Here is a 16,150-nt window from a genome sequence, read left to right on the forward strand (position 1 = left end):
AAACCCCGCAATATAGGAATGCCATAGATACGCACTCAGCCGGGATCATCATGGGACACAAAAGTAGCAAAGATTGCTTCTCTGGAGTGGGAGCATGTATTTTTGGAAATGCTTCAAGAGGAGTGATGCCTGAGCCGGGTCTATGACATGTAGTGATGTCTGCCAGGGAGATGAGAAGTAAAGATAACCTAGGGAGAAGGGAAGCATGAGCTGTAACGTCACTAAAGGCCTGAAAAAACTCAGTGCTCTTGGGAACCACAGGGAAGTCAGGGTGGGTAAGGAATACCCCAAGACGATATTGGAATACATATGCATGTAAGAGTCTGGCTAACCACTAGGCCAGGTAAGGAACTGGGAGTCTATCCTATGCGCCAGTGGTTTAGTACTGGCTGCAAATTAGAATCACTTTGGGAACTTTAGAAATACAGATACCTAGGCTTTACCCCCAGAGATTATGATTTAATTGGTCTGGGGTCAGATTTAAGTTCCCCAGATAATTCAGATGGGCAGAGTGGATTGAGACCACTGTTTACGGCACCGGGAAGCCTTTGACAGGCTTTAAGGGGGACAGCAGGGTGATCGGATCACTTCCTTGGTGCCTAGAAGTCAACTTAAGAGCCTGTTCAGTCACAAAGAAGACACAGCGTGGGTGTAAGCCAGGGGAAAGCTAAAGGGACCAGGTAGGCGACTGAACTGCAAGGAGTAGGCTGAGATCACTCAACAAGGAACAAGAGGGAGAGCGTATGCCCACCTGAACACATTTACACCCAAATTTTAAACTAAACTTGTCTATGAGCCAGATCTAGCCAGAGGATCACCAGTTTACAGCCCCTGGCATAATAAGGCTGTAAGTATATTAAAATGTTAAGGACACAGAATCAATGGGCTTTGAAATTAATTTGGTGTAGCGAATGAGAGAAAGGAAATAAATTAAATGAATGCTGCTCCCGTTCACAAAAATAGGGACCAAAATAAGGAGGGAAAAGTCTGGGGGAGAGATGAAAGTTCAGTTTAGGGTATGTCGAGTTTGAGGTGTTTATGGGACATACGGTTAAAGACCTGAAATAAATACCCATCTTGTGCTTTGTTGGGTATCTGGGGCTGGGATTTGGTTAAGGAGTTGCCAGTGTGTGTGGGCTGAAGCCAGAAGAATGGCCGATAATCTCTTGAAGGAGCAGGAATATTGAACAGACGGGAAGAGCAGCATTTCGGGCACTGAAACAGCCTACCAAAGGCTGAAAGAGAAAGGTCAGTGAGTTGGACAAGCAGTGGAGGGCTGTGATGGAAGTTGGGCCAGGGAGGAACAGGGAGAGAGGGTCCACTTTTCTTTTCCAAGTGCTTTATCTGTTATGTGCTTTCTTAATATTGTTCTTAATATGAAAGATACAGACTAATTAGTTGACAATAATATCCTTCAATTTGGAATACTCCGAGGCCTACAGAATTTTAGAATAGGAAAGACCAGAGATTCACTAACCTTAAACTTCTCCAATCTATACCCACACTATACCTAACAAGTAGATGTCAAGAGTCTAATTTAACATTACTGATGAGGAGATCCTGCTACCTTATAAAGAGAGCTCTTTCTTATGTAAAGATCTACACACCTAAAAATTTTAATAGCTACTGAACATTAATTCACATACTACACTAGACTCTGGAATAACAAGCCTGATTCATCTCAACATTTATTTAGTAACTCCATGTACTAGGTACTGGGGATATAGAGAGGAATAAAAATAGGTTCCAGGTCCTTGAAGAATGTATAATCTGATGGTGAAGACAGATGTATCACCAGATGCCTTCTATATAATGTGGCAAGTCCAGCCAATGGCATGCATCTTTGTGATGAGAGTGGCCCGGCCTGACCTCAAGTGACCTGGCCTGGGGTTGTGAGAGTGGTAAACTGCAAAAGTCTTCTGGAAGACATTATACCTGAGCTGAGTGACGAAGGGGAGTAGGAATTGGGCAAAGAAAAGAGGGTGAGGGTCTTCCAGGCAGTGGGAATGAAAATGAACAAATGGCCTGTCTTGGGGACTGTGTGTAGAATGACAGACAGTCTGGAATAACTGGAAGGTTCACTTAGCCAACTAAGAGACTGGAGGAATGGTCCACTACATCATTTGGTTCGCTGGCCCAAGAAGCTGGGATTATAAAGTGCCTTGATCTCAGCAACCTTTGTTCACCCAAAAGCTAATGCAGAAACCCTCTAAGTAAAACAAATACTGAACTTTCAAATAATTGCAATCCAGAGGCATATTTTATCATTTGCATTATGGATCAGTTTCTGGGGTATCTGTGGAAGATGAACTTGAAGGTACAAGACCAGAGGCAGGAAAACCAGTTATTGCAATTTTCTTGGAGACAATGATGAGTTCTTAACTAGAATGGTAGCTGTAAGAAGGAAAGGGTGGGAAGAGGGGTAGGTGGCCAACTTCAAAAATAATGGGCAGGACTTCGTGACTGACTGGATACAGGAACTGAGAAGCAAAGAGGAGTACAAGAGGACTAATGGGTTTGATTCAAGCAAATAGGTATAATATGAAACACTGCCACGGTTCCTGCCCTAGAGAGACTTCTAAGTTAGTCAGCAAGATTCCTGTTTATAGAAATAACACAAAAGCACACCACAGGGCGAGGGTGACAAAAGCGAGGAAGAGAATCATTCTCCTCCATGGACAAAATAAAAATACTCTTTTGTTTGCTCAGAAGGTCTGAATAAAAGCCAAAAAATTAACCTCTGGAAAAAAAGCTCTCTAGTGTTATTTCACAACCATGCACTTATCAAACGCTACACTCTAATGAAGAGGGTGAAATAGGTTCAAATACCGGGACTGCTGGCTTGAAACTGTCATGTGAAAACTTTCGTTCTGATTAATATAATTGAAGCGTTCAATGTGTATCTGCTAAATTGCAATCAAATCAGTAAAATGTTACTCGTTTTTTAAAAGGATCTGTCAGAAGTTCTATGGGCACTCTGCCAACAGTGACTTGGATTTGCACAGCTTAACTGCGGATATCATTAGTTTATAAAGGGGTAAACTGAGACGCTGAAAATTCAATCCCTTGAAGAGGTAGAGTCAATAGTTGACTTGCAAATAGACCACCAAGGTCCCCAACAGACCAAACTGATACTGTCCCTGGTACAAAGCGGAACAGATTTAATTAAGATTCTAAATCAACGTATTGAGAGGCACCAAGTTAGGTACTGAAAAATTCACCAACTTCATTCTATCCTGATTTACCACAAACAGGGCTTCCCTGGCAGTGCAGTGGTTGAGTCCGCCTGCCGATGCAGGGGACGGGGGTTCGTGCCCCGGCCTGGGAAGATCCCACATGCCACGGAGCGGCTGGGCCCGTGAGCCATGGCCGCTGAGCCTGCGCGTCCGGAGCCTGTGCTCCGCAACGGGAGAGGCCACGACAGTGAGAGGCCCGCGTACCACACACACAAAAAAGATTTGAGACCTGATTTACCACAAACATAGATTCCAACTCAAAAAATCTGGAGACTCTCTGTGGGGTTTTCTGCAGAGTATAAAACAGTTTCTGGTACCATAAATGAATAAATAATTCATGCCCAGTTCTCTATTTTTCTAGGTCAGACATGTCAGTATTACCCTCACCCCCTTCTCCCACTGTTGCTGTTGTTCCTCCTCCCCCCAATTCCACCTCCATCTTCACCTCATCTTCACTCTCCTTGCCATCCAGTCTTTGAAAGTCCTTACACTAAAATATTTGAAGACATGGGGGAGTACTTTCACCTCTTTGGGAAAAAGCATTTAAAGAATTATATTACAATAAACATCAACAAGTATTAATTGAATTTCTCCAAAGAGGACATACAGATGGCCAACAAGCACATGAAAAGATGCTCATGATTGCTGATTATTAGAGGAATACAAATCAAAACTACAATGAGGTATCACCTCACACCAGTTAGAATGGGCATCATCAGAAAATCTACAACAAGAACAAATACTGGAGAGGGTGTGGAGAAAGGGGAACCCTCCTACACGGTGGGAGTGTAAACTGGTGCAGTCATTATGGAAAACATTATGGAGGTTCCTCAAAAAACTAAAGATAGAGTTGTCATATGATCTAGCAATCCCACTCCTGGGCATATATCCAGACAAAACTATAATCCGAAAAGATACATGCACCCCTTTGTCCATAGCAGCACTATTTACAAGAGCCAAGACATGGAAACAACCTAAATGTCCGTCGACAGATGAATGGATAAAGAAGATGTGGCACATATATGCAATGGAATATTACTCAGACATAAAAAAGAATGAAATAATGCCATTGGCAGCAACATGGATGGACCCAGAGATTATCATATTAAGCAAAGTAAGTTGGAAAGAGAAAGACAAAAACCATATGATATCACTTAGATGTGGAGTCTAAAATATGATACAAATGAACATATCTACAAAACAGAAGCAAACTCATAGAGAACAGACTTGTGGTTGCCCATGGGGAGGGGGGAGGGGGGAGGGAAAGACTGGGAGTTTGGGATTAGCAGATGCAAACTATTATATATAAGATGGATACAAGGTCCTACTGTATAGCACAGGGAACTATATTCAATATCCTGTGATAAACCATAATGGAAAAAAATATGAAAAAGAATATATATATATATATATATATATAACTGAATCACTTTGCTGTACAGCTGAAATTAACATAACATTGTAAATCAACTATACTTCAATGAAACTTTTTAAAAAGTAGTCACTGAGTTTCTCTTATACACTAGGAAGATTGCTAGATCATATGAAGCTCAGAGTCTACTGTGGTGAAAAAACAACCACAGTTAACGCAGGAAGTACAGGGTCCCAGGAAAGCTAATAGCACAGGCACCTAACCCAGCCATATTGGGAGGGGAGATTTCTGAAAGGGACAATTTCCTTCAATTACCTGGGGAGCAAGAAACATAAAGGAGAATAATCAACTACAAACATACATGGCAGTGGATTCCAAGCCTGGCTGCACACTAGAAACCTCCTGAAGAACTTTTACATTTTCAAATGCCCAGGTCCCATATCATTTATATCAGAATCCCTGGAGGTAGCGCCCAGGCATCAGTATTCTTTAAAAGGTCCTTGGGTGACTGTAATGTGTGGCCAACGAGGAGATCTACTGCTCTACAGATGGAGGCAAATCAGAATTTCTAAATGAAGGATTGTCATTCAGTCAGTCTCAATATTAATTTTCCTCTTCAGAATGCTGCTAGATTCCTCTAAAATTTTTAAATTCTTCAGACATTTAAAATATATACGCAACAGCAACAAAACAAAGGGAGAGAGAACACAAAAGCCAAGGACTCTGCCTTATGTTGAGCAACATATTTAAAGTTCACAAAGAATAGGATAAAATGACATTGCTTTAATGCTACAATGCATCTTTTTCATTACTCACAGAAGTTTTTTACTCCATTGTCATAACCAGTTTATATTTCTAATGGAAGAGATTAAGTATACTATCAAACCTGAACATTTTCTCTACACAGATTTGATGCCGCTACCCGCAAGAGGGGTTTTGAGTTTTGTTTGTTTTGGAACAATAATAACAACTATTATTTAAAATTAGAGTCTTTTCACAGTAGAACCACAGTGTTAGGCATAAGTAAAGTTATTGGGGAGTTGGTTTGTTCCACTGGGTGACAGAAAAAAGAAACATTCAAAAAGCACCTCCTATGTTCCAGAAACTGTAGAGGGTAATTTTTTAAATATGTTATTTAATTCTGACTTTACAACCCTCTGAGGTGTATATTAACATCCCCACTTATAGATAAAGAAACCAAAGCGCAGAGATTAAAGTGATGTGCCCCATGCCACACAGGACCTTGTTCTCAGGGCTGCTCGTAAGCAAAGCCCATACCGCTTGCCCCGGATCTAATGGGCACTTCTGGTAAGGGGTGTTATAACCACTTCCATAATGAGTCAGGTGGACTTGAAAGTAAATTATAACCTTCTCAGAAAACAACTCCTGTTCCTGGTAGTCAGGTGACTCTTTCATAAATCAATATAACTTTTACCTGACAGCTCCTTAACCACAAGGCAACAAATGCCTACAACTTGATGACAACCATCATCTTTATTTAAGTTGTGGGGTTCTGAGGGGGAAAAGGTTATTTAACCCATTAGACTCTCCAAAAACCCTGAAGAAATCTAACAAAACAGAACGGAATGTGTGAGTCACATGAAAAGATATCAGAACGACAAATTTTAATTCATGATTTTTAAAGCTGTCTCTAGGCACTACCATTAAATGATAAAAACAGTTTAGACAGCTAAAGATTTTAGGGCTGGAAAATGCTCAATGTTGAGAGCTGAGAGGTATTAGATATCTAGCTGTTGGGGAAAAGAAATTGCCCAGTCTATTTAAGGAAACATCTATTACCTAAATCTTTAAAGTGATTTTGTTAAGTTAATATGCCTATCACGCTATGCTTTGTTCCCTAAGAGTGATTTGCAAAACTCAAGGCTCACTTCTGGTAAATACAGGATTTCTTGGCATGATTTGTGTGCCAGTTTCATGCCCGTGGACATTCTTCCTTAACCCCATTTTCCTTATTGCAAATTAATTTTATTTTTATGGAGTGTATGCATCCTTTCTGTCACAAAGGAGTATACAGAAATAAAATAATATTTATATAGAATATCTACTTGGGTGCCACAGTAAATAAGATACTAGAGCTAAATTTGGAGTAAATATTAATATCTCCTAACCAGTCAATCCTCAAAAGCAAAATTATTTGCTATTACTGACATACTCCAATGTCTGTGAGGACATGACGTAAAATCTCCATACTACATCTCCCTCAGACAACGTGTGGCTTTCAGTGGGAAAAACACAGAAGTTTCCTGCTCATGCTCTTAAGGCAGAAGAGGGAAGAGAGGCTGGGAAGACAACTTTCTTTAATGGAAATCCTTGGGACTGGCCCAGAAAGACAGCCTTCTCTCTCCTCCTAACCAAAGGCTTGCAAGGACAGGGCTGGGCCCACGAGAAAGAAGGAATAAAGCAGGCAATGTAGGCCTGTCTTCACTTCATTATAGGCCAGAACCCCTGGCAGCAAGATCACAAACTTACAAGATCTGGTTATCTTAAAAGCAAAGGCATTAATTGAGAAAGTGTCAGGAGTTTACAGAGTGGATGGGAAGGAAGAAGCAGGCTTGGAAAATGGTAGAAACTAAGGCAGCTGTGGAGAAAACCAAGAGGCAGGAAGCAATGAAATGATATTTTCAATAGTAATTTGGCCAGGACAAAAAGACATTGAGCATGGGAGGGTGGCTGCAGGATTACTGCCCACCCCAGGACACTGTCCCCAAAAGGACAGGGATGCTATTGCTTGGATCAATTTGAAATAGTCCTCTCCTTTTTATTTTCAGTCAAAACAGAAATTCCTCCTAGGCAGGAGGAGCCAGTTGGCTGAACAAAGTCACCTACCTCACGTTCCAGTTGGCTTAGGCGGGAGAAGTGGGAAGACCCTGCCCCAACACTGGCCTCCTGCCAGTAAACACTGGTGCAAGATTCAGCCAGGGTTGATTCTATTGGGTTGGTGCCTGTGCTAGATGAGTTGGTTAGCATTTTGAATATTACCCCAGAATTCCAGCTCCCTTTTGCTGAAGGCAGAGTTGTGAATTCTATTAAGACTCACACATTATGACATTCTCTCAAATAGGAAGATGTTGGGCAGCCAAAAAGTTGACAAATATCACTACCAGACTTGAATGAGATCAGCCGAAGAGTCCTCTTAGCTCATACGTAATGCAGCCTCACTTAGCAGGGCAGGCAATTATATATATTACTGGGGGAACATGATGTAATTTGGGGAATAAACATGCACCTCCCCCAGATAGGAATCAGAGGGCCCTTGGCTAAAGATTTAATCAAATACTTATTAACAGTAATCTCAAAGCTTTGACTGGGTCTTTGTGTATTTGAAGAAGAGGTCATTAATGGGTAGATGGCTTAGCAGTGGGGTCCTTTCTCATGCCTGGCCAGCCCTTCGTGCAACAATTTGAAAGGAAGGAAAGGAAAGAAAAGAAATAAGATTGCTCTCCGTAATTATGTGAAGTACCGACTCCAATGTATGGAGAATCACCTTATTCACTGAAGGAGTTCAGGCTGCAGTGTCTCTGAGAATTAATGTTTGTCCTTGGGAGCTCCATGTATATGTAAGTGTGTTTAATTCAACTCCCCTAAAGGCTCCTGGTATGACAATGACAGAGGTACCTAAGCAAAAGTATCCTTAAAAGTTCTGTCTCTAGCAGAGATCTCTCCAGAAGACCTGTCATTTACCAACATGTCTTCAACAAATGTGCTCTTAACAAAAGGTTCCCATGCAGGGGCGCCACTGGGAGAAGTTGTCAGGACACAGGAATATCTCCAGTAAAAAAATTTCTACTAGTTTCCCTAGCAGTGCTATTGCCGTGCACACACTGTATTAGCTCACCAAAAGTCATTCATGACTCCCCTTGCCTTTGCCTTTCTCTACTGAGCAGGTTCAAGGAGTGACATAATCGCCTTCCCAGACCCCACTGCAGCTAGGGGCAGTCACGAGTCACAGTCTTGGCCAATAAGTATCTGCAGAGGCCCAGAGTGCGTGTTCCTTCTCAAATAAAAAGGAAAATCCATGATAGATGACACAACTTTTTCTTTTTCTCACCCTTTCTCTTTCTTCCTGCCTGGAACAATGATTCAATGCCCATAAGTGCGGCAGCCATCTTGCATCTATGAGGAGAGAAGTCACAAGTTGAGGATGATAGAGTAGAAGTTAGAAGCCTAGTGCCTGATTGCACCAGTGGGCCAGGGACCCACTCCTGGGCTACTGGTCCTCAGATATCATGTTACGTGAAACATATCAACCCTGACCAGTTTAAGCCTCTGAGCAGGTGATTTTGTTACTTGAAGCTAAATGCAAACCTATTAGTGTAGTGTCTCTAGCAGGTGTTTTTCTAACATGGGTGACCCCTATGACAATAACATCCCTGGCAATGTTCAACATTGTCTTCATAGTTTGTTTATCTTGTCTTACCATGATAACAGACTCTCACTGACGCATTTAACAAATGCTATGGTATGGACCATAGGCATCTTTCTTCCGCGATGCTTATTTGTGATGTGATTCGTATTTCCATTCTTTTTCATTTTGATTCCTAACATTTGAACCGGTGTTGTTAATAAAATCTCAGATTCATTACCATTCACTGTTTACTGCGGTTATTTTGTTGTTATCACTGTTGTTTTATTTTGTTTTATTTGCCTTGTTTTGAGCTGTCCCCAAGTGGGAACTTGAAAACAAGGATTAAGAAAGTAAGAGACAGAAATAAAGACGCAGACCTACTGGAGAACGGACTTGAGGATATGGGGAGGGGGAAGGGTGAGCTGTGACAAAGCAAGAGAGAGGCATGGACATATATACACTAACAAACGTAGTAAGGTAGATAGCTAGTGGGAAGCAGCCGCATGGCACAGGGATATTGGCTCGGTGCTTTGTGACAGCCTGGAGGGGTGGGATAGGGAGGGTGGGAGGGAGGGAGACGCAAGAGGGAAGACATATGGGAACATATGTATATGTATAACTGATTCACTTTGTTATAAAGCAGAAACTAACACACCATTGTAAAGCAATTATACCCCAATAAAGATGTTAAAAAAAAAAATTGATGACCAATAAGAACGTGTTGTATAAAAAAATAAATAAAATGAAATTCAAAAATTAAAAAAAAAAGTAAGAGAGAACATTTCCTTTTTTATTTATTTGTATTTATACAAAATTATATAAATAATATTTGATTATATAAACTACACAAAATATACAACTATACAAAATATACCGAGAATAAATTTAGTTCCACTGATGGCGAAAATTTTTCAAATGTTATCCTTCTTAATCTTAATCATACTTTTAGATTCTAACACATAACCATAAATCAATAATATCCTTCTTTTCATATTTTACCCTCTTAAAACTTCATTTTCTCCCTTAATTTGGAAGAAACTATGGTCGAAAATAATGTAAATATCAGTTTTAACTTTAAAAAAGGATTTTTGGGGCAACAGCTGACATTCAGGAAATATGAATTAATAAGCCTTATTATTTTGAAAAAACACATTTTTTAAAATTTTAACTTGTTCAATTCCTGTACTTCTAGTTTTATTTGATTAAAATGTTTTCCCTTAAAAACCTTATAAAGGAGAATTTATGCCTTTACTTATTATGAAACATTTTTATAGTTTCTTTTAAATGAGCAAATTCTGTGGTCTTCTCTTGGCACCACAAAGGGCTTGTGAGTGTTAGCCTGAGCACATAAGATTGGAGTGGCTTCTATATTTGAAGGTTGCTGTCCATCACTGAGTAATGGCTCAGGACATAAGAGCTGAATAGCTTCTGTGTCAGAAGGTTGCTGCCCAATACTGAGTAATAGTCTATCACTAGAAAGCATTAAAGAAAATAACTGTCCTTGGGGTTTGGGGGCTTTTTTTAAATGATGTTTTTATTATTTTAGAACAACTTGATTTCATTAAACAGAGCAGCAGAAATTCAGTTTGAAGTGTGTATACGTTCATTACAACTCACAAACAATAAAGGCCAGACTCAACATGGATGTGTCAGGAGACAGATATAATTTGCACAGATGTTGAAGTCTCTTTGACACTGACTGCAAAGAAGACCAGAGCTTCTATTTGGAACTGGAAGTTGAATTTGACATAAGTCCGGTGACATTTGCAAGAAACAAAGGCCCACTGATAAATACTAAATTTAGAAGGGTCATCTTGGATTTTTATCTCCAACTGTGTACTCTTTTTGTCGACATATAAGTTATTCATTTAACAGTCCTTTATTTGTTTCATTTTGGAAAACAGGAAACATGAAATCAATCCTACTTTAAATAAATATTTCAGGGTTTAGGATTCAGGGAGAATTTCCAAATTTTCTAAAAATAGCTCCACATCATTCATGTCTCCTTAAACTCACAGAAATAGAACCTTTCCATGCTTAGGACACATAGAAGAAATAAAAGGAAAGAAACACACCTAGGTTGAAAACATCTTACGAATAGGACAGATGCTACTGGCAGACCAGGTACAACAAATATAGCTAAAAATCCTGGTTAGGAATTTGTTGCCAGTTATGATTCTTGCTTTCAACTTCTAAAAACAAAATTTTTTAAATCTTCCAAAGTAGTTCACCTGTAAGGACTCCATGAGGAAAGAAATCCATTTTCCAATTCTGAAACAGTAATAAGAAACGCCCAACTGTAACTGGCATTGACTTCCCAGGTTCTCTACATGCTTACAATCTATAATCAAAAATAAATTAAGAGGGACTTCCCTGGTGGTCCAGTGGGTAAGACTCCGCACTCCCAATGCAGGGGTCCCGGGTTCGATCCCTGGTTGGGGAGCTAGATCCCGCATGCAAGCCACAACTAAGAGTCTGCATGCCGCAACTAAGAGTCTACATGCCACAACTAAGAAGTCCGAATGCTGCAACTAAAAGATCCAGCATGCTGCAATGAAGATCCTGCGTGCCACAACTAACACCCGGCACAGCCAAAACAAACAAACGAATGAATATTGAAATTAATTAATTAAGAAAGAAACATCAGATTAAAAAATGAGTATCTTCATAATGACAAGATGGTAGTAAAACAGAGGAAAATATTAAGAACAGCATCCCTGGAGTCAAAATTCCTGGATCCAAACGTAGCTCTAGTATAACAGTTCTCAACCACGGTCCAGATCAAGAGCATTAGCAACACCTGGGAGCTTGCTTAAAATGCAAATTCTCAGGCCTGATCCCAAACCTACTGAATTAGAAACTCTAGAGATGGTGCCCAGAAATCTGTCTTTTAACAAACCTTCCAGGTGATTCTGGTGCTTGGTAAAGTTTAAGAACCACTGACCTAGCACTTAGGAGCTATATGATCTTGACCATAATAATAATTTTGAGCCTTGGTTTTCTCATCTGTAAAATAGGGGGAAATAACAGTCTCCTGTCTCGCTCTCGCTCCCTCTCACGCGCGCACACACGCGCGCACACACACACACACAAAGAGTTCTGGGAACATTGAAAAGCAACTGAAATTCATGGAAAGCCTTCAGAAGAGCACCCAGCATACAGTAAGCCGTCAGTGAGTTTTAGCTCTATGTAAGCCATTATAGGCTTAAAGGTAACAATGTTGTTAAATGAATAGTTACTGTGTGGTTTGGTGTGATGTTATGTATATTCCTTTTCTGCACACAAAGGGATGTCACATCCATTATGTTATTCTGTCCTCACAGAACACCCCTGAGATGGGAGGGACAGGAACTATAGTCCTCTTTCCATGTATATTCAATGATTAAGTATTAATTACCTAGAAACCATGTGCCTAGCCCTGTGCTAGATGCTGCAATACAACATGAACAAGATAAAGAAGGCCCCTAACCTCCAGAAGGTGACATTCTCATTTAATTCCAATCAGCCAGTAAGGCACATGGTTCCTCATGAAATTTACAGAAGCAGTGAGAGGGCTTATTGAAAATATAGATTCTTTGGCCAGACTTTCTAAGAATTTGGTTAATTAGTATTGGGTTGGAGCCCTGGAATCTGTATTTTTGATAACCTTCCAGATGATATAGATACAGATGGTCCAGGAAAACCACAAAGAAAAGCCAACCAAGAACACGTATCTGTGTACGTAAGAACATATCCTTACAATACAGTGTGAGTCTCATGATAGGAGGAGCTCAGGATGATATGGGAGAAGGGGACCATCCTTGACTAAGGGATCCCTATCAGAATATCTCCAAGTATTCAATTTCAGTGGTTTTAAAAAACAAAAATTTATTTCTTGCTCCTGCTGTTTGTGCATCGTGGGTCACAGAAACTAGTGTCTATCTTAGTTACTCAGGGTCCTAGACTTAGGAAGCAGCCGCTGTCTTGAATGCTGCCAGTTGCTGTGAGAGAAGGAAGAGAAAGCTGTAAGGGCTTTGCATGAGAAATTAGATGTGTGGGTGGAAAACAATGCATATCCCTTCCTTTCATAAATCATTGTCCAGAATGAGTCACCTGACTCCACTTACCTATACAAGTGCTAATAAATGCAATCATACTCACAGAATTAGAGAAGAATCAGGAAATCAGTGAATAACAACAACCATTATTTTGAGATCATTTCATAGATGATGAAACTGAGCTTTAGCAACAAATAGCTTCCCCCAAAATAGCAGAGTCAGTAAATACCCCAAGAAAGATTCATTCTCCAGTGTTTTTTATGGCATCCGGTACCAACGAGACTCAAACTCCAGCCCTATCCCCAACTGCTCTTTTGGGAGCCAGAGCTAAATCAATACGTTTGCTTTTCGTGATCCCTGTTTTAGGTGTTGACGGTTCCAGATGAATGAGCCATCAATCCTGTCTCCAAAGAGCTCTTTTTCCACTGGAAGAGACAGTCACAGCACAATGAATATAAGACACCTCAGAATGTGATAAGCAATGGACCAGAGGGATGAATGTATGAACTAAGTGACATTCAATTGCAGAAGGGGAAAATAATTCTGCAGGGTGAGTAAGGAAAGGTTCGCAGAAGAGGAGACGTTTGCAGTGAACCTGCAAGAATAAGCAGAGTTTTGCTAGTAGGAAATGAGTGGAAGAACACCGGGCAGAGCTGACAAATGGACATACAGCTAAGGGTCTTATTTTGGGAACTGTAAGATGCCCAGGATAGTCTGTCCACAAGGGTTCCTAAGGTCAAGAGTGTCAGAAACTTTCAAAGTAGTTTGATTTGAGAATGAAGGGCCTAGAGTGGCATGCCAAGGAGCTTTTCCTTTTCTTTTCCCAAGTGGAGACGCTGATTAAAGTTTTTGAGTAAAGCAGCAGTATTTGGGTTAGAAAAAAAAAAAAAGTGAGGCCAATTATGGAAAAGATGGGGCTAGAAAGAAAAATAAAAAAAGATGCTCCTGGGCTAGGTCAAGTAATCAGAACAACGAATGGTGACTATGACTATCTTGGCCAGTCATTCTAAAATCACAATTGATCTTCCAAGATGGAAATTAATATCAACCAAAAATACTGCAAACACGGTTAGTTAGGAATATAAGAGGCCAATTCAGCCACCAGCTGTATAAATGTTTGAGGACGAAGACGATTAGACAGGAGGGTGAAGGAGGACAGGTAGGTTGGTCTACAATAACCATTAGCCCATTAGAATGTTCCAAGAATCCTCTGCATTTGAATATTTGAAGGGGATAACACCCAGACTGAAAGAGTATTTTGAGGTCCTTTGAACAAACCCATTATTTGACAGATGAAAATACAAGTGCAGAAATGGCATATAAGTTTTTATCAAACCCAGTTCTAAAATCCAGTTCCAATAACAAATGTATCATAGACTTGGTATGCTTTATGCAGAGATGATCACTAAAGTACTCTTCACAGCAGTGGTTCTTTTGATGCCTTTAGCCTTCACTCATAAAGAACCAGCTCCCTGTGACCAATGAGGCTTTCTCTATTTGCTTCTACAAAAACTAGTTTACAGAATCCTCATGGGAGCCTTCCTGTGAGTATGTGTACAGAAGAGAGCGCATGTATTGAAAAGCTCAAAGAATAAGAGTTTTGATGGGTAATGATGTATAAAATCCTTAATATTTGCTTATACAGTCACCTCTTCATTATCCCGTAATGGATTATCTAATTTTCAGATTATCCATGCTCTGTGTTTCTGTTTTAAAAGGAGGGTTTCAACAGAGAGGAAAAGGGATATATTTTGTGCAGTCAATTCTTCAATTTGTTAGCAGTTGTCATATTGTATACAAGATCATTGCATACACTAGTGTCTAAACCCGTCATTTAAAAAGATCTAACGGCAGGGGCTTCCCTGGTGGCTCAGTGGTTGAGAGTCCGCCTGCCAATGCAGGGGACACAGGTTTGTGCCCCAGCCTGGGAGGATCCCACATGCCGCGGAGCGGCTGGGCCCGTGAGCCATGGCTGCTGAGCCTGCATGTCCGGAGCCCGTGCTCCACAACGGGAGAGGCCGCAACAGTGAGAGGCCCGCATACCGCAAAAAAAAGAAAAAAAAAAAGATCTAATGGCAGCTATGTCATCTATAGGCTTCCTCTTTCATTGAAATGGGAGACCAAAGTATAAGAAAATGTATTTTGATAAAATATATAGGCAGTTTGACACTCTTTATAAAATACAGATAAGGCCATTAACCTAGCATCATGTGATGCCAATAACTAGAAGAAATGGTGAAATTCAACATGAAAATATTATGTCTAACCAAAGCAATAACTAGTAATTTAAATGGTAGGGGTTAAAAGTTATTGAGTAGGGGACTGGTTCAAGATGGTGGAGTAGAAGGACGTGCTCTCACTCCCTCTTGCAAGAGCACCAGAATCACAACTAACTGCTGAACAATCATCGACAGGAAGACACGGGAACTCACCAAAAAAGATACCCCACATCCAAAGACAAAGGAAAAGCTACAATGAGACGGTAGGAGGAGTGCAATCACAATAAAATCAAATCCCATAACTGCTGGGTGGGTGACTCACAAACTGGAGAACACTTATACAACAGAAGTCCACCCACTGGAGTGAAGGTTCTGAGCCCCACATCAGGCTTCCCAACCTGGGGGTCCGACAACGGGAGGAGGAATTCTTATAGAATCAGACTTTGAAAGCTAGAGGGATATGATTGCAGGACTTTGACACGACTGAGGGAAAAAGAGACTCCACTCTTGGAGGGCACACACAAAGTAGTGTGCACATCGGGACCCAGGGGAAGGAGCAGTGACCCAACAGGAGACTGAACCAGACCTACCTGCTAGTGTTGGAGGGTCTCCTGCGGAGGCGGGGGGTGGCTGCATCTCACTGTGAGGACAAGGACACTGGCAGCAGAAGTTCTGGGAAGTACTCCTTGGCATGAGCCCTCCCAGAGTCCACCATTAGCCCCACCAAAATCCCCGGGAGCCTCCAGTGTTGGGCGGCCTCAGGCCAAACAACCAACAGGGAGGGAACCCAGCCCCACCCATCAGCAGAAAAGTGGATTAAAGTTTTACTGAGCTCTGCCCACCAGGGCAACACCGAGCTCTACCCACCACCAGTCTCCCCGATCAGGACACTTGCACAAGCCTCTTAGATAGTATCATCC

The 16,150-nt window shown here is 40.9% G+C and overlaps 1 protein-coding gene across 9 annotated transcripts in view; it reads right to left on the reverse strand.

Moving 5' to 3' along the window:
* LOC149749632 (uncharacterized) overlaps positions 1 to 16,150 on the reverse strand; it is a 352,954-nt gene that overhangs the window by 271,625 nt on the left and 65,179 nt on the right. For 5 of the 9 annotated variants that reach the window (XR_016392458.1, XM_089908429.1, XM_089908430.1 and 2 more), the window contains exon 2: positions 8,678 to 8,742. The exons of the other annotated variants lie outside the window; for them this stretch is intronic. Coding sequence is in view for 4 of the 5 variants with exons in the window: in XM_089908429.1 (XP_089764555.1) it covers positions 8,678 to 8,742 (65 nt within the window). In the remaining variant the exon portion in view is untranslated. The remainder of the gene's footprint in view (positions 1 to 8,677; positions 8,743 to 16,150) is intronic. 9 annotated transcript variants of the gene reach the window in all.

The sequence above is a fragment of the Delphinapterus leucas genome, chromosome 3, assembly GCF_059928025.1.
Source record: "Delphinapterus leucas isolate spDelLeu-1000000601 "Yukka" chromosome 3, BTC_Dleu_Yukka2, whole genome shotgun sequence".
NCBI classification, from domain to species: Eukaryota; Metazoa; Chordata; class Mammalia; order Artiodactyla; family Monodontidae; genus Delphinapterus; species Delphinapterus leucas.